Source organism: Larus michahellis, chromosome 2, assembly GCF_964199755.1.
Source record: "Larus michahellis chromosome 2, bLarMic1.1, whole genome shotgun sequence".
NCBI lineage: Eukaryota > Metazoa > Chordata > Aves > Charadriiformes > Laridae > Larus > Larus michahellis.
The window spans coordinates 137,216,270-137,239,965 of record NC_133897.1 but is presented as its reverse complement, the minus strand read 5'-3'; the positions used below and the strand labels follow the sequence as shown (position 1 = coordinate 137,239,965).

Genomic DNA, 23,696 nt, shown 5'->3' with positions numbered 1-23,696 from the left:
AAAGAATTATTTACTACAGGTATCACAGTGATAGGCTCTATATAAACTAAACTCTCCATGTAGTTGTGAAAAAGAAGAGATACAGAGTTAAATTTATATAAATGGATCACGTTGATTTAAATATCTGGTATACAGTATTTTTCAAGGTGATTGAGGAATCCAAATCTCATCTTGCAAGTCAATTAAAACCCCCTGTCCTTTGAAAAGAATAACTAAGCAGTTCTCTCCCATCCTCAAGGACAAGGCAGTGGATGGTCCTCACATCAGGTCTGCTGTACTTGAGACCAAAGACATCACAATATTCATAAGGTTGAAATGATGCTACCGATCCCTATACTATTTTATTTAAGACAATTTCATATTTGGCTACAAAAATATGCGCATCACAAAGTTTTATTGGCATATTCGCTTTATTGTTAACAAGTGGCAAATTACCATTAGGTGGTGATTTACATTTATTTATTAAAACAGAACTGACACTTTAAAATAAACATAATATACCAAATAAGATGCAAACAAACCCAGGAATTCTGCAAAAAAACCCCACTGGATGATCACAAACACAAATATTCAATGTACTGAGAAGCAAGGCAAACATCATAAATGCAATGCTGACAAAATTAATAACCTCAAAGACATGAATGAACACTTCATTTGAAAACATGGAACATCAATAAATAAAAACTTATGAAGATACAAATACTAAGTATCATATGAAGGATGAACAACAAGAGTTTAAGCAATCATACAAGGTAGGTGTGGTAACAGTCGTAGAATACTCAGCACTTTACAGACCAGACCGAAATCCATTCACGCTTCTGCCAGAAATCCAAATACAAATATAGGGCTCTGGTAAACCATGCACTATTATTTAGAACTTAAATTTGATATTCAGCTATATTAAACTGAATATTTGATTTGCTGACTCAACAGCTAATGTTCACATTGGAGAAACACAATTTCCCTATTGATTATTTTTGTAAAGAAGAAACACTAATTAAGAGAAAATCTGAATAAGCTGTTTTCTGGCAAAACGAAATGGAATGAGGCTAAGTAGGATCATCCAGAAATGTGTATTCTGGAATGACATAACAAAAAAAGAAAACCCAAACCACCAAAACAGTACGCAAGAGTAATCTCTTATAGTGTGAATATTGTAAAGAAAATACCAACCAAGTAACCGCTGAACACAGCTAGAGAATCTTTTACCTAACATTTCTTCCAACCAATTAGGTAACTCAAACCTTACTCAGCGAGCTGAAAAAAAAAAAAAACAACCCAGCAACAAAACCATCACAAGTTGGAATAAGCTCTACTTGAAAGGCAACGAAACTCTTTTCACCAGAATTGCCAAAACCAATTTCACCAAAGATGAAAATTCTACCGTGTCATACAACCCAATAATTACTGACAGTTTAGTCAAACTGAAAAGAATTAAAGTTGCGCAAAGTGCTCTTACAAAACACAAATTTGTCAGCCAAAGTTAAAAAAAACACATAACAAGTTTGTTCTTTGCACATATACAAAGTCTATGTGATGGAAACTAACACTTCTTGAGAACTTTGCAATACATAGACAATACCATTTCATTTTATACTCAGACTAATTACATAGCCTACTTCAGTGTGCGCTGCTACATGCCTTGTTTATTAGCATTTAAACTACTGCAGTTGTACCTCCTTCCACTGATTTGATAAGCGTGCATCATGAAACTGTTCTCTTTGCATGCCGCATTTCAGACACCAACTCTCAGTTGCAATGGTGCATTAGGAGCTTGTCCCTCTCTCGGATGACAGAGAACTTCCACGACGCTTGGGTAAGGTTTTCAGATACGTTTTGGAGTTACCAGCCTGTGAACCTCGCTACCTGCCGCACGCCTGCAAGAGCCTGAGCAGCCGCTGCCCGCGGCGCCGGCGGAGCGGGTTCCGCGCCCGGAGCAGCAGGGAGACCATGGAGCACCATGGAGAGCTCCCCAGCGGCCACCGCCTCCTGCCCGGCCCCCGAGCCCCGGCCCCGGCGCCCTTCGAGGGGAGCCCGGTCCGAACCCCCCCGGCGGAGTTTAACGGCTCTCCCAGACGAGCTGAAAGGGTGGTAAAGCACCTCCCCATGCCTGCTTCCCGGGAGTGGTGTGTAAGACCGAGGGCATAATTATCCATATAACCACACACTTAAGTTGCTGTATGTTTAGAGATTCCAGTTCTGGAACTCCTTAGGGAACGAGTATCAGACATAAATATAAACCCGTGTAAAATACATCATATAAAGATTAAGCCTTATGCTGTGTTGGTTTTACTATTGAAGCTGGTATTTTTCATAACACCATTGCACTTTTTATCAGAATAGTTCCAATGACCCTGCACTCCTTTCTGGCACAGAGATGTCCCTTGTGCAACAGATACTCACAAAAGCAGAATGGGAATGCAAAATACCCTCAGGCCAGACCTCAAAACCAGCCTTTGCCTTGTTTCTTTAGATGGAATTTTACCTATAACTTTTTTCTTTTTTTTTTTTTTTTAATTTAATGGAAGAACCTTAGTAAGCACAGTAGGAATATACAGTGCCACATGGCAAAAGAAAGTCTGTCACAGGGTCACACATTGGTATAGAAATCATTAAAACAATCATATCAATAAACTTCACTTTAAATAGACAGTAACTACATTAGTCTACTGTGTGGGGCTTCAAAATCCTCCAGTACCATTTAGTCCTGTTTTATATCAACTCTGCTTTAGCAAAACAGCTTTTTACATTTGTATAACTTACGAGTTCTCACAAAATACATGTGTGTGCTCACGTGCACACCCTACATATACACACACAGAGAACTGGAAAGACAGATGCAAAACAGAGTGATCATATCATCCTAATTTTACACATGAACTCTTAGGAATTTAGGCTTTTAAGTTAAATACCTGTCAACAAGGCATCCAGAGGATGACACTAGCCAAATTTAGACTCATCAGTGAAGTGCATCAGCGGTACGTAGTTCATTTAGGGATTTTATCTTCACAATTACCATTTTGACTCTTGAGACATTCTGGAACACTCCCCTTTCAGGATATGCATCCATGGTTTTTCCTCCCCTGAAATCCAAGGCATAAAGGCAGGAGGGAGTGCTAGGGCAAGAGGGTTTGGACCTAGGTCATTAATAAATTAAAACTATGTGTAATATAGCTAAAGATTAAAAAAACCCAAACATCTCCTTTAACAGTTTATTTTTTCTTTAAACGTAACAGATTTGTCTCCCATATTCAGTTCTACTGGGGCACTATGAAAACAAACTGCTATTTCCTAACAAACATTCCACTGAAATGTAATTACAGCAATCTGTGCTGATAACCTGTGTAATATAGCCTATGGTCTGTAACATCAGAGACTTTAGAAACCTATGTCATTCAGTAACAAAACCAGTTGATAAAGTAGAACCATACCAGGCCTCTCTGATAGTCTCACTATACAGTAGTAAACTGCATAGTCAATTATATTTTCATTGTCTGCTTACATTTATTGTAGATTCAAACACACATTATCCAATGTTACTATCAACAGTCACTTATGTTACAACAGAACTTCTTGTAAGGCCAAATTAAAAGTTCAGAAAATCTTTTTAAAATTTTTCTTTCAGTTCAGGTTAATCTCTTGTCTAGTCCTCACTATAAATCACAGAAGTGTAAATAAGGTAAATGATGCGTCACAAGTAATTTACTAAATGCTGCATTGGAAGCAAGGAGTTACACAAACAGCTCAAAAAGCAGATATTATGGTAACTGTATGTGGATGATTTGAAACTAGGAAACCTGCCACCTACAATTCAAAGGAGAAACAGACAATATGTTTTTTCTACAATTACAGCAATCCTGGACCATATTTATTTCCTTACTAAACTTTCCCATTGTAAAAAGCATTTTCAATAAACGGTAAAACACATTTTTCCAGTTGAAACAAGTACAGGAAATTCATCAAGTCAGACAAAGGAACTGACTCCTCTGTAGATTCACTAATTGATCAAACCTATTCTGGACTTGTACCTTTGCTGACAGGCACTCAGCTTGCAATAATTCAGCCTGTAGACCTCCACGGCCAAATCCAGAGCAAATTTTCTAAAGCAGGCTTATCTGTGCAAAGGATGTAGAGCTCTGACTTTTCAACTAGAGATATGAATGTGCTAAAATATGGATCCCAGAACCTAACCTACCTAGAACATAATTTGGCTAAGATTTGTCAGTTCTATCATTACCAGTCATCCATCCTACCAAGCTCAGTAGCCAGCTTAGGCAAATTATAATAAGACTACACTGAATGAAGGCTAATTTCTAAAAACAATTTTGTATAAAAAGTGTAAGACAATTCCACACCATTGAACTAATTCTAAAAACATCAATAGTTTGTGGCCCACAACATGACTACATCAAGTCTCTTAAATCTCTTATCCTCCAAGACTGGTATCTGCTTTGGAGATGCTTTTCTTCAATCATGCTTTCTTCAAAATTGGCCCCATTGACAGTAATCACAAGTTTTGAGAATGCAAACAATGATCATAATCCTATAATGGAACACTACATTATATTTTGCATAAGCTACAACGAAATTATATGAATTGATACTAAATGGTGTTTGTGAGCAGAAAGTAACCTTTTCTGACAAAAAGAGTCTATTTATTGTGGGAAAGGCACAATTAAGTTCTTTCAGATTGTTCTTTCACGCATAACTAAGATGGTGCCAGAATTTCAAAGCAAAACTTCACAAAACAAATTACTACATTCAGATACAAGTTAAGTGATTCGGCTTGTGAATGGTTTCAATATACTGTGCAATTTATAAAAAAAACAAACCAAAAACAACAACAGCTTCCAGGGCCTGACCCTTCTTCACAACGAATTAACATGAAGTCTGTTACTAGTTTCAAGAGGCTGCTCTTCAGAGCCCAATACTACAAAAAATTGCAAAAAAAAAAAAAACGTGTAAGGTTTTAACATATAAAGCTGTGGAGCACATTACTCCAGTAAGCCCTCTTATGTAAGCTGTGCTATTTGCACAGGAATAAGAATAAAAACCAGTCACTACTTACATCAAGTTCAACTGCTCTAATAACATACATTTTTACGGAACTCTTTTTTTTTTTTTTGTATTGGATACATCAAGAAGGCTGTTTTCAAAATAAGAGTTCAATATTTAGGTAGGATAAGCATAGACTTTGTCTCTCCTTCAGGAAGTGAGGGAAGAGTAAAAAGAAGTGGGAAACCTTTGGAAACCTTTAAAGACAAAAAGCACAAAACTTTTAAATATGTAAGTCACGGTGGAGCACAGGTGGAAGATGACAAGTACGTCTGAACAAACGGAACTTAATAAAATGATGATACCATATTTGTCCTTATAAATACATAAAAAGATTAACAGATTCTTATTGGAAAACAGAACATGGAAAGCCACAAACAAAAATCTTGCTTTTCTTCTTACACGTGAACAGAGTTCTCAGATAGTTTTTCAAACCAATTCTTTAAAAAACTCCTAGGAAGTAACTGGAAAGTCCAACTAGGATACTACTGTTGAAGAGTTTAAGGGATCCAGACTTTTTGCACTTTTAACTAGGAATTTATAAGGAGTTGCTCATGTTGTTTTCACTTAGAACACAGCATCTAAGTTACTGTCACATACGAAGGAAACGCCTCCACAGAGAAACTTTTGAAGCCCGAGTTCTCCATGGCTATTTCCTTATGGGCAAGTATTATCCTGCTAAGTGATTTAAATAATCGATTATCTAGTAGGATTTACAAGAAAAATAACATTGAACCACTTCTACTATCTAAGTTACTTAACACATTTTTACCTTAATTTTAAATATTTCCAGCAGAGATTAAAGAGTATTTCATTGAATGGCACGGTTTTAGATACCTGCCATTTTTATATACAGTATATATATTTGTTTATAAATAACTGTGTAACCAGAAGATTGCACTCAAAATTACAATATGATGTTTCGACATGTTTGCAGCATGAAGTCTAACTGGAAGGAGTGCTCTAGCTTTCCATGCAGCAATACATAGCAGATGCTTCTGATTTCTCATTTTCTTTTTGCTTTTAAGAATGTGTTCACACAACCATTCTTCGAATTCCACACTCGCAGCAAAACTTTGCCCATTCCACTGGATACCTTGTTCCACATTCATGGCAGAACTTTGATAACTGTACAGTTGAATTTCCTTCGCTGCTTTTTGAATTTCCTCCATTGACTGAGGATGGGTAGTCTCCACTGTCATAACCAATTTTACCGTCAGATCTGAAAATCCCCAGATAAAGAACATTCTCTGTAACTCAGTTCAGTATAACTTGATGCAAAGTTATTTTAATGTATTTAATCCAGGACAGCAGTGGATTACTGCTATTGTTACTGACATTTTAATGCTTACAATTCCCATTTATTTACAATGGTATACCTTACAACTCTACCTAGACTCCCCTGTTTATCTCCAGACACCCACCTTCCCTTCCCCGCAAGAAAGCAAAAAAAGCCAAAATTTTATGAGCAGGATCAAATATTTGATTCACCATTTAGATTAACTAGAGTGTTTGAAAATTTAAAACTTAGCTTGTCAAAACAAGAAAGGCTAAAACAGCAATACTTTTTTTTTTATCTCCTACCCCTCAAAAAGGCCATTTCTTTGTGTGCTTATCGTGCAAATTTCCTTCAATTTCAACTGAACCCCTCACTTCCCATTTGAAAGGCCATTCATTATTTTTTTTCAACAGCTTCTAAGGTTTTTCACATTTCTAACAGTCTTCTGTGCACATCTGAGACAGCTGATAACAAAGGTGTTCTGTTAGGTGACAAATATGCAAAACATATTGAGTATCTTAAACATGCCACATAACATTGACCATTAACAGCAGAGAACAGTATTTTCCCCAACTTCTTCTGCAATAAATACTCCCCTTTAATGAAGGTTCTATTGCTGACAAAATCCACAAAGTTAAAAGCTACCTTGAGTAACTGTCTGAATTGCTAGTTTTTCTTTTGTTTGTTAGAGCACCCGTGCTCATGGTTCTTGACACACTAGGAGGGGTTGATGTCCGTGTTTTTGTTGCGCCTCTAAAACAGAATAAATATCTGATGAATTACATACACACAGAAATATATACAAGAATACGCATTTACAAGTGATACAAAAATATGAGTTCAACAACCTACACGTCAGTTAATTGTATGAAAAAATATAAATCATTTCCTACCAAGAGCAGGCAGAAGAGCTTTGGCATGAACTTGCCTGCTTTGGACTGAATGTGACTTGAATCTTACAGCGACAAGCTGAACAGAACAGCAAGTCCCCTCCTGTTCACGTGTTTCACTCGCTACCACACCAAAATACAGGTAGATCCTGCACTACTGGTTGTTTAGTATGTTCTGATGTCTACCTTGACAGACTACGAGTTACTTTTTAGGACTGGCAGGGATTTCAGAGAAATAGAGAGCAGCTGACCACAGGTCTTAACAGTTCAAAAAAAACGCAGAAAGGGTAACATATTCTCAATACTTCATAACCAATATGAAGTGAGTCACAAGACTCTTTTCTTCATAGCCACAGACTTTACTTAGGATGCATACTTCTAAGATAATGCTATAGATACTCTTTCTTCAAAGCATAAATATTATATTTATAATTATAAATAGAAGGAGAGGAAATACAGCCGGGCATTAGGGCCTAGTTTTTTTCTAGCCTGCCACAGTGTTGTTAAAGTTGGTATTGATAGTTTGACGACATAGCTGTGAAAGCTGCTTTCCTCAAGACTCATGGGTTTTACAAGAAGACAGTATGCAATAAATAGCACATCCTAAACATATAGAACATCTCCCTTCTTGCTTTGATGAGAGGAGAAACATCAGAATCCCCTAAAAAAATCTGAGTAGCACTAAGAAAAAGAGATAGGAAGGGGCATCCTTTTATCATCAGTGACCAAAGACAGAATTTTCCATCGTTGCTCAAAAGCATTAATATTCACTGGGATTTCTTCTTCTTTGGCAAGAGTTCAGTGACTATGACATCTTACACATAATCCACCAAGTTTTTCTGTTCTCATTCTTGAACACTGATGCACAAATTAAATTTAAGATGAGACTGGCTCATGGACAGTAAAAAAAAAAATTAAAACAGGACTCCATTAAAAAATTAGTCACTAAGAGGCCAAGCAGCAACAAAAACCCAAAAGTGATTTTTTTTCTTCCCTTCAGATGAACTTAACTGTTCCTTTCAGAACTATAAACAACTTAGTCTTGGTTTTGTTTTCAAAGTATATACAAGGAAATGCATTCAACTTCAGTTAACTTCAAATGCAACACTGACACAACTGAGGAACAATGTAGTAACTCCTGAATTTTAGACATGTTGCATGTCTAAAGGACTTCTTCCTTCATGTTATGAGTGCAGCTAAAGATGGCTTTTCAGCTCTCTCCATCACCTAAAACGTTTCAGTGGAAGAGTGATCAAATGACTAAGCACTAAAGTGGAAATGAGGAACTAAATTTAAGACTAAAATTGAGCGAAGTTATATCTAACTAAAGTATTCAAGTTTAGAGTGGAACCACCAAAGATTCTGGCTCACTGGGCTGAACATCAACCTCCTCTATTAGTTTCCCTGTCTGTCCTCTTTTTTAGCAAGGAGATTCTAAAGTCAGTTTTATTTAAAAAAAAATCTACTGTCCAGAATGAAAAGCACTACATAAGTCACATCAAAATTAAAACCTATTAAAAGTTATGTCAGTCTTTCAAAAGTTACAGAATTCTAGGATAAAAGTTTTAAGTGTAATCTAAATTACACTGTTACAAGTATGCACAACAGTACAGATGCTAAATACTCCATCTTGTGTTATTTCCCCCATGTCATTTCACACTGAAGAGAGACCTTTCCTTACCATTGAGTAAAATTCATTAGAGCTCAATAGTGGAAAAAATATACTGGACTGTTACGTTATTTGTTATGGAAGCTAGAAAAGCACATAAAGACACAGAAGTGGTATGGATCATCACGGATGATCAGGCAATGATGCAAAGAACTGAATCGTGTCTCAATCCTGTTTAGATAACTCCAATTTAAAACAAAGCTTTCAAAAGCATTACTGATTTGGTTTTCTCTGGATTTTCAAGTTGGGACCAACATATTACTTTCTCAAAACTAACAGCATTGATTTCTCTTCAGGTTGTACTTTGAAGCAATCATTTTTGATCACAATGCTAGGAAATTTGAATTTGAAAGCAATTAACATGAAAAACTGTCCACTATTCTTTCCTGTATTTCAACTGTTCAGTTCTCTAAAATTCCTATAATATACCCTCATTCCACTAGGTAATTTGAAAATTCAACTGATGTTATAATACTAGGTGTATACTAGAGAAATTTTACAGAAATCAGAGTCTTAAAAACATGATTTGCATGGTGCCTAGTAGACATACAGGCCACTGACTGAACCAGCAATAAAAAAAAAAAATTTAAAAAAACCAAAACACTGAAAAGCCACATTGGAAGTGCACTGTCCACTCTGTCTATGAACGGAGGCAGATTCCCATGAACAAATAAAACATAATTCATTAAAGGTTTAACAGGACATCTTAATTCTGAAATATTTAAACATAACTTTCTGCATTATGTCTGTAGATTTTTTTCCCCAATTAGTTTTCTAAAAATACAGAAAAAAAAATATGTTTTCAGTCTAGAAACTTATATTAAAGTCTTAGAGTCTTATAATTAACTGCAATGATTTCTGCTATTTTGATGAGTAAATCAACAGAAGTAGCAGGCTGTCACTATCTATAACTCCATTCATCCCAGATCTAGGCACATAATTAGCATCAGCTTTCATGTACATTTGATGACAAATCTTGAAACTGCATCCTTAAGTTGCAATATGATCTTTAGAGACATATGTCTTCCAAAAAGTCAGACATTCGTGATTATCTCAGCTTCTGTCACCACATCTTGGTCTCTTCTTGGTCTCTGTCCATTCTCTGCCACTTTTATCTATTTGTCCACTTCTGTTGTTTTTCCTGTTTGGTTGGATTTGTTTGTTTGTTTTGTTCTTGCAAAGCCATATAAATCCCTGTTCTAAGTTGTATCATGTGAAGGATGTATCATGAATGGAGGCTGATGAGGTGGTGTACCAATGCCACCTTGAACTCTTGAAATCTGCACATGCCTTTAAATCCATTCTCAGTTTCAAAAGAAATAAGATTGAAGGGGACGTCCCTTCCTAAAGCAGCTCCATGTTGTACATCTAGATGAATTACCACTGCCTGCAAAATAAAAAACTGGAAGAAATTTGTAAAAGAAACTTGCCTTTTTCTATTTACACATTCGCAATTTGGTTGGATTTCACCATAAAATACTGAAATACCAAGCTTGCTTCCTAGACAGGGCGTTCTCAGATATTCTTGACAGCTATCGCTGTCACCCACAACAGCTCATAGTTCAGTGCAAAATCATAAATAAGTACCTTATGACTAATGGCATGCATGCCAAAGTCCAGAAACCTTTGCCATAAACTGTAACCATCCACATTGCTGTGCTGAATTTAACAATGTCTAGTGGTTATTCACATTCGTCCAGTGCTGCTGACACATAACACATTGAATAACCTCCTGCAAGGGAGGCAGACTTAATTCAAACACCCAGTGGACATCTGAATAACAGTGAAGTTATGAAGAGCAGAGTGCCTATACTCCTAAAGAAGCTCTCAAGGAGAAAAATCAAATCACTGCTCTATGGATAGGGACTATCGTAAGCTCACTTAGTAACTCACTAAGACAAACTTTCAACATTTTATTAGTGTATTATAAAATGAAAAACTGACTTAATTTTGATGGTTCACAGGATTTATAGATGTAACTGAACATGCAGAGGAAAAACAAAAAAATTTCTGTTTGTCTAAAAAGAGTTTCACTCCTCTTGATTCCTTCCGCTTCTTCAAATAGAAACACAAGTTCAAATATTCTGTCCCTGTCTCAAAGATACTTCAGCTTTGGTTACAACACTGAAACAGCATTAAGAGATTTAGACGCATTTCTACTATTTAAAGCATTACATTCCATGTATGTGACATAATTCACTACTATTTTCTCTTTTGCAATATGCTTTAAGGTATTGTTTACCAGAAGAATCAGCCCATTTGAATTTGGCATCTTCCAAATGACATCAAAGCAATATAGCATATGTTCTGTTTTTAAAAGATTGGAATACCCTATCTTCCAAACTTCGATCTGAAATTTGCTCAATATCCAGAAGTCTTTATATGAGGCAAGTTGGACTTAATAAAAGACTTTACAAAACCTGACTTACATTCCTGGACCACCACAGCTATCTTACAGAAGTAGGAGATAGATAAATATTTGACTTTAAGGGAATAAAATTACGTTGTCATAGAACACCTGCCTATGAGGCAGATATTCCTACAGTTATCAGGCTTAAATGCTTACTTCAGCTTTATATCATGCAAATTCAGTTTTATCTCAGTTTTACAAAGATAAAAGTTAAATTACTCTTAGCCTATAATCAGTCACTGACAGAAGAAAGCAAATCCAAGAAAAGTCTTCATCCTTCCTGTCCTAGTATGAAGCTGTTTATCTGTTTCATGCCAGCTACTTACGCTAATTATATTATATACTCTTCTCTCATAGCATTTATATTGAAGACATACTGGGCAGCAGACATCTGTCAAGGTCACACTTTTACTATTCCAATGCTTTGGAGGAACATTTGTGCAAAACAGGTAAACGACGCTGCTTTGTAATACTTACTTCTTTATAGGCAACAACTCATTTGGTCTTTTGATGGTACTGTCTGTTTTTGTATCAGTGTCATAAAACCTTTGCACATCTCTTCCAGTTCGCAGTGGTGGGCCTAACTTGTCCATCTTACTACTAAAATATATAAAGGGGTACTCATAAGGAGATTGCTAGATTGCTATTAAGTTATCACAAAAAAAAAAAAATATAAAGTACTCAAATTAAATACTTATATTCCCAAAGAATTCCCATTGACTAAAAAAATGTACAAATCACACTTTAATAATCCCGCAAACAAAAAGCTTCTTCTTACTTTAAGAGGAAAGGATTTCATTGACTTATATTTGGATTAGGTTTACAGTGCTTTTTTTAATATTCTTTTTTTTAAACAAAACAAAAAGCCTAATGCCAGTTATCCTCACAGGCGGCACAATGCAAAGGCATTTGGCCTTTTTTCTTTTAAGAGCAGCTTTCATAATGTCAAACTTATCCCATCTAGAAAAGGAGGCTCATAATTACAAGTCATAGTAACTTTATTAAGATGTTAGAAATTAACAGAGATGTAAATACAAGCCTCCTTAACTTCAGAATTAGCAAGAAGGAAAAAAGTCTTCCTTTTTCACTTTTTTTTTTTTGGTATATGCTTAACATTGTGCCCAGAGAGAATAACATGCTTTCCATTCTCTTTTCTTTTATGGGGATGAGAAAAGAACAGAGAAAAGCCTGAAAGAAAAACAATTTTGTTTTAATATCAAAACCCCATTCACGACAGACAGTACTATACACACAGGCAATACTTTAATACTTTTTTTACTATTACGGATAACATTTCCAGACCAAAAAGAATAAGCCAAAAATCAAATTTTAAAAACATTAATTAAATAAAAAACCAACAAAATAAAACACACCACCATCCCTCCCTCCCACAAATCATCATAAGCAGAATTGTAGCTTTTGAGAAGTCACAACTTATATTAGAAAAATTAGGTCTTCAAGTAAAGTTCTGCATTTTTATCATCTTAATCCATACAGTAAAACCTGCAAAAAAGCCCATTACATCACCACCCATACCTCAATAATGTAACAGAAGTTTCTTCTTATTCTCAAAAAAAGCCTAGTAACTTAAGCCTTAACTGGAAAATTATGACACTTAAGAGTACTTTTATTGATCTTTCTGAAATTAAAGAACTATAAAGAAACAAACCAAGCAAGACTGATGGAAATGTCTGGGTAGCTGACGCTTAGCTCCCTAAGTTTCCCACCCCTAAAAGGATGTCATAAGGAAAAAACAAACAAGCAAAACCAACAAAACACACCCTCACACAGAGAGAAATAATTTCTTAAAATTCCTGTGCAGTTTTCTGATTCTTATCATACACCCTTAATAAACTTCAATGCCTGGAAAATTACTAAACAGCTGATTGCTGTCAAGGAAGCATATTATTTTCAATATAGCTTTTGATACACCAGTCTTTTTTTTTTTTTTTGGATGTATCTCCAACACCCATATACTACTTTTCATACTCTTTTTACAACAACATCGTATTAAAAGGCACAGAACCTATGAAGTTTGCAACATAACTTGTTTTTTGGGAAGCTTCTGGTGTGAACCTCGAAATCCACATTACATCCATAAAGCATCAAGGGAAATCTCCCCATAAGGAACAAAAATTCAACAATGCTAAATGATATTCATTCATTATTAAGTCAGGAGGGAACACTGAGATTTTAGTCTTGACAATTTATCCCCAAAGAATGCAGGCTGTAATAAAAGTTCCCCTAGAGTTCCTCTTCCCACTCCTCCTCCCAAACAGATGTTCTAGTTCAAACTAATTAACTCGGGAAATGCTTAATCAATTCCTGTTTGACCACATACATACTCTTTATATATTTCCCAAGGACTGAGAAGCAAGACTGAGGTCTTTGACACTGCAAGACACATATTCCAACCTATCATGATTTTCTTAGCTCTCTTCTGACTGAACCTTTAACAATTTATGAACATTATCTGTGAACTCCAGAACTCTGTAGAATACTGAAGACAATAACTTAGAAGCAGACACAATACTGCCCAAATAAAGATCTACAGTATTCTTCCACTCTAAATAAAACTAAAAAACCCAAAGCTGAGAGACTTTTCCTGTACTAATGAAAAAAAAAACAAACAACCACAATCATAAGAATGTTCTGAAATGCAAAGACCACCAAGACCTTGATTTCGTTGAACAAAGCTGTATAAGTTAGTCTTAATGAACGAGCTATTTAAAAAATATAATGCTTTTAAAGGCTACATAAACATGCTCTATGGCAAATATATAAGTGGAATTTAAAGTTTACTGATACTGGTTAGTTTGCCATTCATATCGTATTTTGGCTGTAAGACAGCACCGGATATGTCACTAACAGGCATGGTTCCCAGGAGGCCTAACTTTGATCAGCTTAACATTAAATAGTATGTTTTAACCCCAAAATAAAATAAAAGTGACAGAGTAATCTCTAAGGGTTCATTTGCCATACTGAAAAACATCACATTATTTTCCAAGTCCCAGTAAGAAAAATAAATAACTATTGTTCATAAATGAAACATGCGTAGACAATCTGTACATGCAAAAGATCTCTGGCTGGCCACAAGCATTGGTGTCAAGTTCTGCCAGGCAAAACAGTTTGCATGTGAGGGTGGAGTTAATCTGTTTGCTTAGCCTTAGGATAAAAAGAATCACCTGCCCATTTTTTTCTCCTGAAGATCTAATTACTTTTGACAGCTTACTAGAACTGCCCTACCCTTCAAGAAATACAAGATAGTGCTAAACTCTGTACTCTTACAAAAATATGTATCAAACTTAAAATCTTAACATGATTCTCTATCAAAATATAAGCCTAACTACAATTTCTGTAGAATTTTCCTTTTCCCAGTTCTTTAACATCAAAAAGATGAAATCCTATTTTCACTCAAGTGAATGAAGGTTTTCCTACTGACGACAATACAGAGTCACAGGCTACTCTTGCACTCATACTTGCTTCTGTAGGACTCAGAAATGATGTCCTTATGCTACGCTTCCATTAATACTTATAACTGGCTGTCCTCTTACTCTGTCCAGGCAGAAAAAGAAAATTGTCATAGCAGAACTCAGCTGACACATCCTGGTCTACATGTACAAAGTAAGCCTCCCTGACACTAACCTATCTTATGTTGATGCTGTGGTGTGCTCTCTTAGTAGTCCTTTACTTGGGGAGCAGAAGAGGAGAATTAAAATTAATTAAAAAAAATAGTAGGGAGTTCATAAAATTTGGTTGCATTTCTGCCTATACAAAATAAAAATTTATACTGCAATATTGAAGTTGAACTTTATATGAAATGAAGTTCAAGAATCTTTCCTTTACAGAACTAAACACCTTAGAGACCCAGTTCGTTTTAGCCTTCCCCTTTTAACATAAATGCACGAATCAGCTTCATGTGCCTTGTACAATAGTTTCAGGCAGCAGTTCAAGAGTGCCACCTAAAGAGCAAGAGGGAAACTGCACGCCTGTATATGTTAATCTCTTCTGGTTGTTACATTAGGCAGCATATAGTTGTTTCTGCCCTTTTGCATACTCATTACAGAGAACAGGTACCACGATTCTACAGAAAGTAGTGGTGTCTGATTAAATTTCCCCCCCTCCAATACCCATATAATTCATCCTTGATATTGTACAATATAATTGTAATTCTACTATTAAGCCTCACTACCTCTTTGCCAAATCTGGAATTACAACAATCTAGGCAGAATTGGAAGGTTTCACTTAATTAAGATATAATAAAACCCACAAAATTACAGTTTGTGTTACAGAAAACTGCAGGAGCTTGTTTCTTACAGCAAAAACTGGAATTTAACCTAGTCAAAAAAAAAAGTGTGTAGGCTCTTAAGTATTTGACAAGGAAAAAAAATAATCACGTAATCTCTTAAAATTCCATTTGAAAGACTGCCCTTAAAACAATACATGTGCAACAATGTGCTTGGTAAATCAGTTCACTAATAACTCAGAAAGAAGAGCACAACATCTTACAGCATAAGCTCTGCCTGACTTATGTACAACGGAATCCCAAATCTCATGCTATGCCTTGTCATTTTACTGTTCAAATCATAAAAGTAGCAAAAGAAATACATCTTGCTTCATCCTAATGAAGGTTATTTTTATAAAATTTTAAAAGCCCTTTTATTTATAAAATAATTCTAGCTGCAATTAACCACAGCCTAAATTATAAGATATTTTAATGTTTAAAATCTTTGTCACTACAGTATTAACTATTTTCACTCTCTGACTTAGGATGTTGACCATTAGTGTCTCGGTCCCTGCTCTGATGTCATTTTGTAGGTATTTCAACAGAACCCTACATATTTCCCCCTCACACCCCAATACTAAGGCTAAAATTGTCACTAGCGAGCAATTTGAGGTACCTAACTCTTCCATGTTGTAACTGCGCCTACACCTCTTTCTTCAACACAACTCCTGTCAAACTTGTTCTCTGAAGTGAACACAAAGTAGCCGAAAGAAAAAGAAAGAATTGCTAGGTCTCAGGTATAACACTTAGAACACATTTAACAGGCATCTGTGAGAAGACTGATTAGTATGACCAGCAACAAATCATAAGGACCGGCGGACAAAGGCAAGAAGAGAACAGAAGGTTTTCAGAACAGAGAAGTGGGAAGGACTGCAGGAAGAAACACACTCATCACATCCATACTGTTAAAAGTTGTGCAGGCAATTAAGTGAGGTTATAAGCCAAGCTAACATTCACTGCCTCTCACGCAGAGATCATTATCTGAGAGCTATGCCAACCAGAAGTCATCTATTTGCAGTTAAGGAGCATGTGTGAACAGAGAGAACCTGTGCAAACACCTCTCACTATATTAACTGCTCTTTGCTTTGGTCACATCACAGTTCTTCTCCAAGCTTCAGAAGGCAAAATGGAAGACTACAGAATACAAAGTAGTAAGTTCAGTGAGCAGCTGACTGGTAAAATTAAATAGAACTTCCTTGTTCAGATGTAAAGACCAAAACCTGTGCTCCCCCACAAACCAATACAGACTACAATTCGAAACTCTATCAACAGGAAAAAGCCTTTTTCAGACAGCTGGGATTCACCACTGTGGTCAGAAACATGCCTTCAAATTATCTCAGCTGACTTTTTTACTGTGGTTTGCAGACCTACTTGTTTGCCACTCATCAGCAGGTGTTAACTCAACTTCTGAAAATGAAGAAATGTGATATAAAAAACAGTCAGTGAATAACAGAGCCTGGGATTTTCTGACATAGTCATAGATGCCTACAAACAGAAGTGAAGCTCACCCATACACCAAAGACTACTAGGACACTGGAGGGGGGTCGGGGGATGATGGTGCAGGGAATAAAATTTCTGGCAGCCTCACAGACTCTGCCTCCAGTCTGTGTCTGAAAGATTTAGTGTGAGTGGGTAGAGCAAGGAGGGACAAAACTGCATCCTCCTGCTACATGATGTTAAGAGGGAGGTGTCACAGAGCTGCAATTTCTACTTGGATGTAACTTGTAATACTTAAGAGTGATAAACTAAAAATCATTAGTTTTGTGTAACTAATAAAGCCCTCCATCCCCATGAGTTCTTTCAGAATGTCCTTTTTCTTCCTCACAAGCTCAAGCCATTGTTTTTCTCCATCTTACACAGCCTTCATCAATCTGATAGGCATCTTTATAGGAATAAGTCTTCTTCGATCACCAGTGTTGTAACTGCAATCACTTTGTTCTATGTTTTCACTCAATGATCCTTAAACTTCTGTATAATTGCACTACTTTTCTTCAATCCCTTCCACACATTTCTTTGAGATAGTGTGCACTGACTACCCCCCGGCAAAATATCAGTAACAGTGTTGATCACACCAGCACTTTCACTGAACTCTAGTAATCTACATTTACCACTTTTGTTGCTGTTGTAGAGCACTGGTTTCCATTGCTTTATTTGTGCTCATTCATTTGTTGTCTCTTGCATATTTTAAGACAGGAAAGGGAAGAGGGAAAGTATCCACCCTTGTGTGCGAAGAGGGAAGATCCTGTCACAATAGGCTTGTGGTCTGTGACAGAGGCCTCTTTCTTTTATTCCTACAAATTGCAGGAAATTATGCCTAATGTTTTCTCATTTTTGAATGAATTTGAATGAAAAGTCTCTTCACTATTACAAAGAAAAAAAAAATTATAACTCCAACCACTTCTGCATATCCTATAACTTTTTAATCTACTTTTTATATTTTTATCTCTTGACCCCCTTTGCTGTTATTTTAACAGTAGAAAATGTATCTTTGCTTACTCCAATGTTCCTTAAACATTAATTGTGTTTATGAATAAAGTATAAATTCAAAACACTGCACTTAGGCTCACAGGAAAAGAAAAATGCAAGTGAAACACACCACAGACGCTTCTAGAACAAGCACAACATAAATACAAAATAAAGCATAAATGACAACATTAAATGGAAGCTTACCCTGCTTGTGGGTTCACCATTCCCAATGAATTTTTATGAGCTGGTGATAATGTCTGAATTTTGCTCCCACTGGATCCAGACGAAGAGAGTGCTTTACTGGAAGAGGCACCTTGCATTTGAAAGCGAGCATATATATAAATATAAGAAAATGTAAGATTTTACTGCTGGAATGATACAATTCATTATGAATTTTTAATTGTAAAATTCAAAACAAGAGTTTTAGAAATATCAAGATACGAACAAGTGTCAAGATAATAGGAAAAAGCAAGTATGTTTCCAGACATTTACAGAAAATATGCAATTGAGACATACTGTTGTATTCTAATAAAAAATGTTGTATCTCAATTACTTTCTTCAGAAAGAAAAAGGAAAGAAGCCTAGAACATCAAAGCATGTAGAAATAGAACATGTACGATATCTGGTGACATCTGAAATCAGATTAACACCAGTGTTTGCATAATTATAATATACATAGCTTGACTATGTATTTTCATCAATTTATGATCATATTCAGCATACAAATTAGTTAAAGAATTAAGTAACAGAAAAATCTCTGGTGAGAAATCAGTATTAAATACAATTATGCATTACTAGACAGAATGATTTTGCAGATTCAATTCAGAAAAAAAACAAAACTAATTTGACCCGATATATAAACCAGCAGAGAATCCTACGTGCTCAAGAGTCTTGCTGGATAGGTGCTAATCAATTCCCCTTCCAACTTTACTTTAAATGAGTTTTTACAAACCACTATATCAATTTCAACAATAAAGTATACAGCCATCATATACGTAAGTAAAAAAAAAAAAAAAATCAGGTCACAAAAACATCGACTAAAAAAAATTGTATTATGAAAAATCAGACACCACCTTATCCACTCATGTAACACTGAACTCCTCCTATGAATCTTTTTACTTTGTCAGTTTAAATCACTGGTCAATGCTGTAGAAATTCTTTCAGCTATTAAAATTATACTACTTTTACTGCATAGTTTGAGAACTAATATTTAGAGCAGAAATGGAAAATTCATAACATTCATTTCATACCTACAACAGTTTTGCTAACACCACTTGGCTGTGGTAAGCGTGATGATAATGATGGTGGCGTTGATCCTACAGAAGGCATCTTCTTAACTGGAGCAGGTTTGTACTGTAACAAAATACAACCTAGAAATTTAAGCAATTAAATCAAACTATCTATATAACACAATAGGTAGTTAACTCAGGTACTGTTAGAAAACAGAATATGATTACCTAGTAGGTAAACTGTTTCTGGTACGTGATCATGCAAATGTTTCCTCTAGTCTGCTTTCTTTTACATACAGATGATACTAGTAAGAAAGATTACCTAATTTCACTCAGTGGATTTGTTTTTTTGTTTAACTGTATGTCTTTGTGTATTTTACGCTTTTCTACAGCTTTTCTCATCTTTTTCAATAGCCGTCTCATAAGATTAACATTATCACCTCATTACCAGTTAATTTGTAAAAAAGAATACTCAAGGACAGCATCATTTTTCTCATTCAAATCTTACTTTCACCTGTGCGCTCCGGACCAGTCCCAGCACTGATCTGGAATACAGTGCAAGAATCACTAAGTATCTGCTTTTGTCTGTTTAATTCTTCACAGCTTCCAGAAAAAAAGAGCATTACCACCAAATGAAAAAACACATACGCTTTAATCATTCATTTGTTTCCATCAGAAGTTAACTACTGCAGCTCTTACCTTAACATGCCTGTACTCCTCTAAGCCTCTAATTAGCCAAAATATTGATGTCAGTTGTCCTGTGGTCATCTACCTCTATTTGTCCACTTAAGCAACAGTCTTGAATTGGATTCAGAAGACTTGCACAACAGAAATTCAACTTTCTTTACAAACAGTGCTGCTACCCTTACTTGTAATTTTCACAAATCTCTGAATTACATTTATGGTTGTTTTTGGCTTTGCTACTGCTGCCATCTGATTTATAGATCTCTGCAACTCTTGTAAGAAAGGAAAAACTTCTCCCATGCTTAGTGTCTAACTTCAGTCTAGCACAAATAATAAAATTACAGAATAAAATAGTTAAATCCATTTAAGAGCAACATACTATTTAACAAGCTTGACTTGATGTCGAATGCAAGTTACAAGTTAAGAAAAATGTAGTTCACCTGTGTTCGAGTAGGAAGTTTCCCTTTGGTATCAGCTGCCAACTTCCCCTTATTAGTAATACGTGCTGCTTGCTCCTTACAGAAATTGATGTGTCTGTCAGCTGCATTTTCATTAAATCTTCTCTGACAATATGGACACTGAATGTAATCTTAAAAACATAAAAAACTAACATTAATAATGTGTTTTAAAAATAAAGTGTTTTAAAGTCTTTCAAAGACCAGCCCCACCCATAGAGAAAATTAAGACCTCTTGAATCTGAAAATGAAATACAGATTGCTGGGGAAGAGAATATTGTCCACATGTAACACAAAAGATGTTTCTTGTTTGATGGATAAGAATGAGAAGGGTGGTTGAAGATCAGAAATAACCTAAGTGAAATCAAAAACACTTTGAGAAGTAATATTCATTGCAGAAGGTGGCCAAAGAGGTACATGGACACGGCAGGGATATTAGCTGGAAGGAAGTGGAGAAGAGAAGAAGCTAAACAAAACTTACACACACAGTTCAGTTTGTTCAAGATATGAAATGGCATTAAAACCTTTCCCCATACAAATAGCAAAAGACAACAAAAATCCTCCTCTTGCAATTTGGAAAAGTCTGGGAAATAGTAACCACAATTGATCATTTAAAAAAAAAAAAAAGTAATATTGGAAATGTCACAAAAAATATCAAGAGGAAATCCAGCCAAAATTAGGAGATATCTATAGAGACACGCACAACAGGGTAAGTGGTGGCTGTATTATTTTTCAAGATGAATTCAGTCACATTACAAACAGTACCACTTGCAGGAAATATTATTACTAACATTTGGAAAAACCCAGAAAGACTATGTAGGTGTGTAAAATACTAAAAGATCCCTTATCTGTATGCTGGAAATATACTCCGTAAAATACACTGGGGAAGTAAAATGTTTGGACTGCAGTTTCAGATAGACATTTTAGTGCCTAGAGATATGGATGTTGTATTCCCCAAATTACAGTGTTCAAAACCGTGTAAGCATCAACTTCAGAAGAGCTGGACACCGGCAAAGCAGGTTAAATCAGTACATTCCTAGGTGATTTTAGAAATGCATTGAAGAAAATGAGGAGAGCTTCAACGGTCACTGCCTCCAAGATGACTGTTAGATATTATACAATCCACAATAAGATTTGGATTACATGTTACTACTCCAAATGCAGCAGATCTGGTTTAAATAGTTACCCCTTTAAATTAACAAACAATTTTGAGTAAGTCAAATGATGTAGTGGCCGCCAAACCATGAACTGTGACCCAAGAAGTGTGAAGAACACAGGAGGAACACAGGAATCCTTCAGAGAAGTGACAGCATGGGAATCTTACGTGATAACAACAATGAATTTTTATTTATTTTACATAAACTGCACTGCTGTCAGAATACTCAAACATAAACTATACCTTAACAGATATAAATTCAGAAGAAAAAACACCTACAACACCTATACGGTCAAACCAAGATAGGCCCAAAGTTAAAAAAAAAAAAAAAGATAAAAAGTTAAACAGATTAATAAAGCAGCTACGGAAGCCTCTATATAATAATACAAGACATTTATAGCTGGGGCACAGCTCAGTTCCCAGCTGACTTTCAAAGCCCACTAGAGTAAAAGGATCAGACTGTAGAGGATTAATGTACACTCTTTTAAGAATGAGGGATTGTATCTTCATCCTTCTGTAAAATGCTTAGCACCAGTCAGCCACCTGGCTATCTGGAATTACTGCTCATACTGTCCAGAGAACTGTTAGGATTCAATGTAAACTTTATAAAATACAAACTAATGAACAAAAGTGGGCAGTACACATATGCAGTCAAGTTCAATGCAAATGGGCTGACTTAAGGTCCTTCTTAATAGCATGAGGCTATTCCGCACTTCTAAGGAAAAAGTGGAAGAGAAGTTTGAAGAATGAGCTATACTGCTTGTTTGCAAACTCAAAGCACGCAATTAAGTAGGAAATATTAATACAGAACTCTTTTCCTTTAAAGGAAAAAGAATAGCAGCTAGTTAGAAACAGACATGCCAAAGACAGAGCCGAGTAGCATAAGATGGATATACTCCATGATACCACGAATAATTCTCGCCCTCTCTTACATGTAAAGTGGACAAGGAGCAACAGTAGTTGCCCCTGCTTTATTTTTGTTCTGCTCTATTTGTGGGAAGAGAATCCACTGATCAATTTGTGCATCTTCTCTTCATTCCTGGTTCCCTCCTCCTAAGTCATACACAGTGCAGAAGGATGAAGCCAGGAGACTACAGACAGTACGATTCAGCATGGAAAAAGTAAAAAACAGATGGAAGAGAAACAGAGGTGTAATAGCTTTCTTTTCCTTTTATCTCCTATCTGCTTTCTAGTGGGCTGAATAGCTACCTCCTTCGCTTGAAATTCATTTGTGGTCTCTGGAACCACAGGAGCACCATTTTAGTAGCTTTTCCAAGCTAGATTTAGTTCTGGGCTCTTCTGCTCGTAATTCAGAATCTATACAACTAGATTATTAACGATCCTTTCCATAATCGAGTTTATGTTTCTTATCCACAGTGTTAGCTACGGAGTTTACTTTACTTTAAAATGCACATGGCATTTCAAGACAGTGTGTACTGAATGCTGAATAAAACGACTTCACTTCTTACAAGAATTCAATTCTTTCAGGACTAACATGTTTCCTGCACAGAAACAAGGTAGGGAACGCTCACATCCTCACTCCACCACAGACAGGCAGAAGCAAACAGATAATTTTTTTCTGTTTTTCCCAATCTTTCTGGAAGTAGCCATTGAGGTGGATCAAATGGTTTAGCTTTTAGGACAAGAGGAAAAATATATTCTCCAACCTGTTATCACATCACAGAAGTTACTGAAAAGCATATTTTCTGCTCACTCGCATCAAACTGCTTCAACACTTTGCCCAGCCTCAGTTCTGAAGGCACCCAAGTACCATCACTCCCCTGTTAATACAAACCCCACACATCTCACATACCCAAAACACAAGTACCAAATGAGGAAGGATCACATGCACACTACAGCATACACTGCATACATGAAACTAAAAGAGAATTCAGCAACAAATGGGAGAGACTACATGTGAAGAACATAGTTGATGTGCATTCCTACAATGTAAATAGGTTGTGAGTGTCCAGCATCAGCAGCTAATTGGACAGAAACAAGGTGTTGAAGCAGTTTGTCCAGCCTATTGTTGCAGCTTGCAACTTGGCCACAACTACCTTTCAATGCATTAAAAACAGAGTCACGGGCTTCGAAAGCTACAGAGGATGCTAGCCAGAC

At 36.0% G+C, this 23,696-nt stretch overlaps 1 protein-coding gene across 6 annotated transcripts in view; it reads right to left on the bottom strand.

Annotated features, from left to right (window-relative positions):
* Positions 1–404: 404 nt before the first annotated feature.
* ZC2HC1A (zinc finger C2HC-type containing 1A) overlaps positions 405–23,696 on the bottom strand; it is a 37,128-nt gene continuing 13,836 nt past the window's right edge. Inside the window, exons 5-11 of one of the 6 annotated variants that reach the window (XM_074577313.1) lie at positions 20,408–20,556; positions 19,305–19,407; positions 18,259–18,367; positions 11,781–11,903; positions 6,980–7,087; positions 6,152–6,277; positions 405–3,116 (exon numbers count right to left, since the gene is read on the bottom strand). In XM_074577313.1, the coding sequence (XP_074433414.1) occupies positions 2,960–3,116; positions 6,152–6,277; positions 6,980–7,087; positions 11,781–11,903; positions 18,259–18,367; positions 19,305–19,407; positions 20,408–20,556 (875 nt within the window). In that variant the 3' untranslated portion in view covers positions 405–2,959. Of the gene's footprint in view, positions 3,117–4,639; positions 6,278–6,979; positions 7,088–11,780; positions 11,904–18,258; positions 18,368–19,304; positions 19,408–20,407; positions 20,557–23,696 lie in introns of those variants that run through there. The other 5 variants (XM_074577314.1, XM_074577316.1, XM_074577317.1 and 2 more) reach the window with 5 other exon arrangements.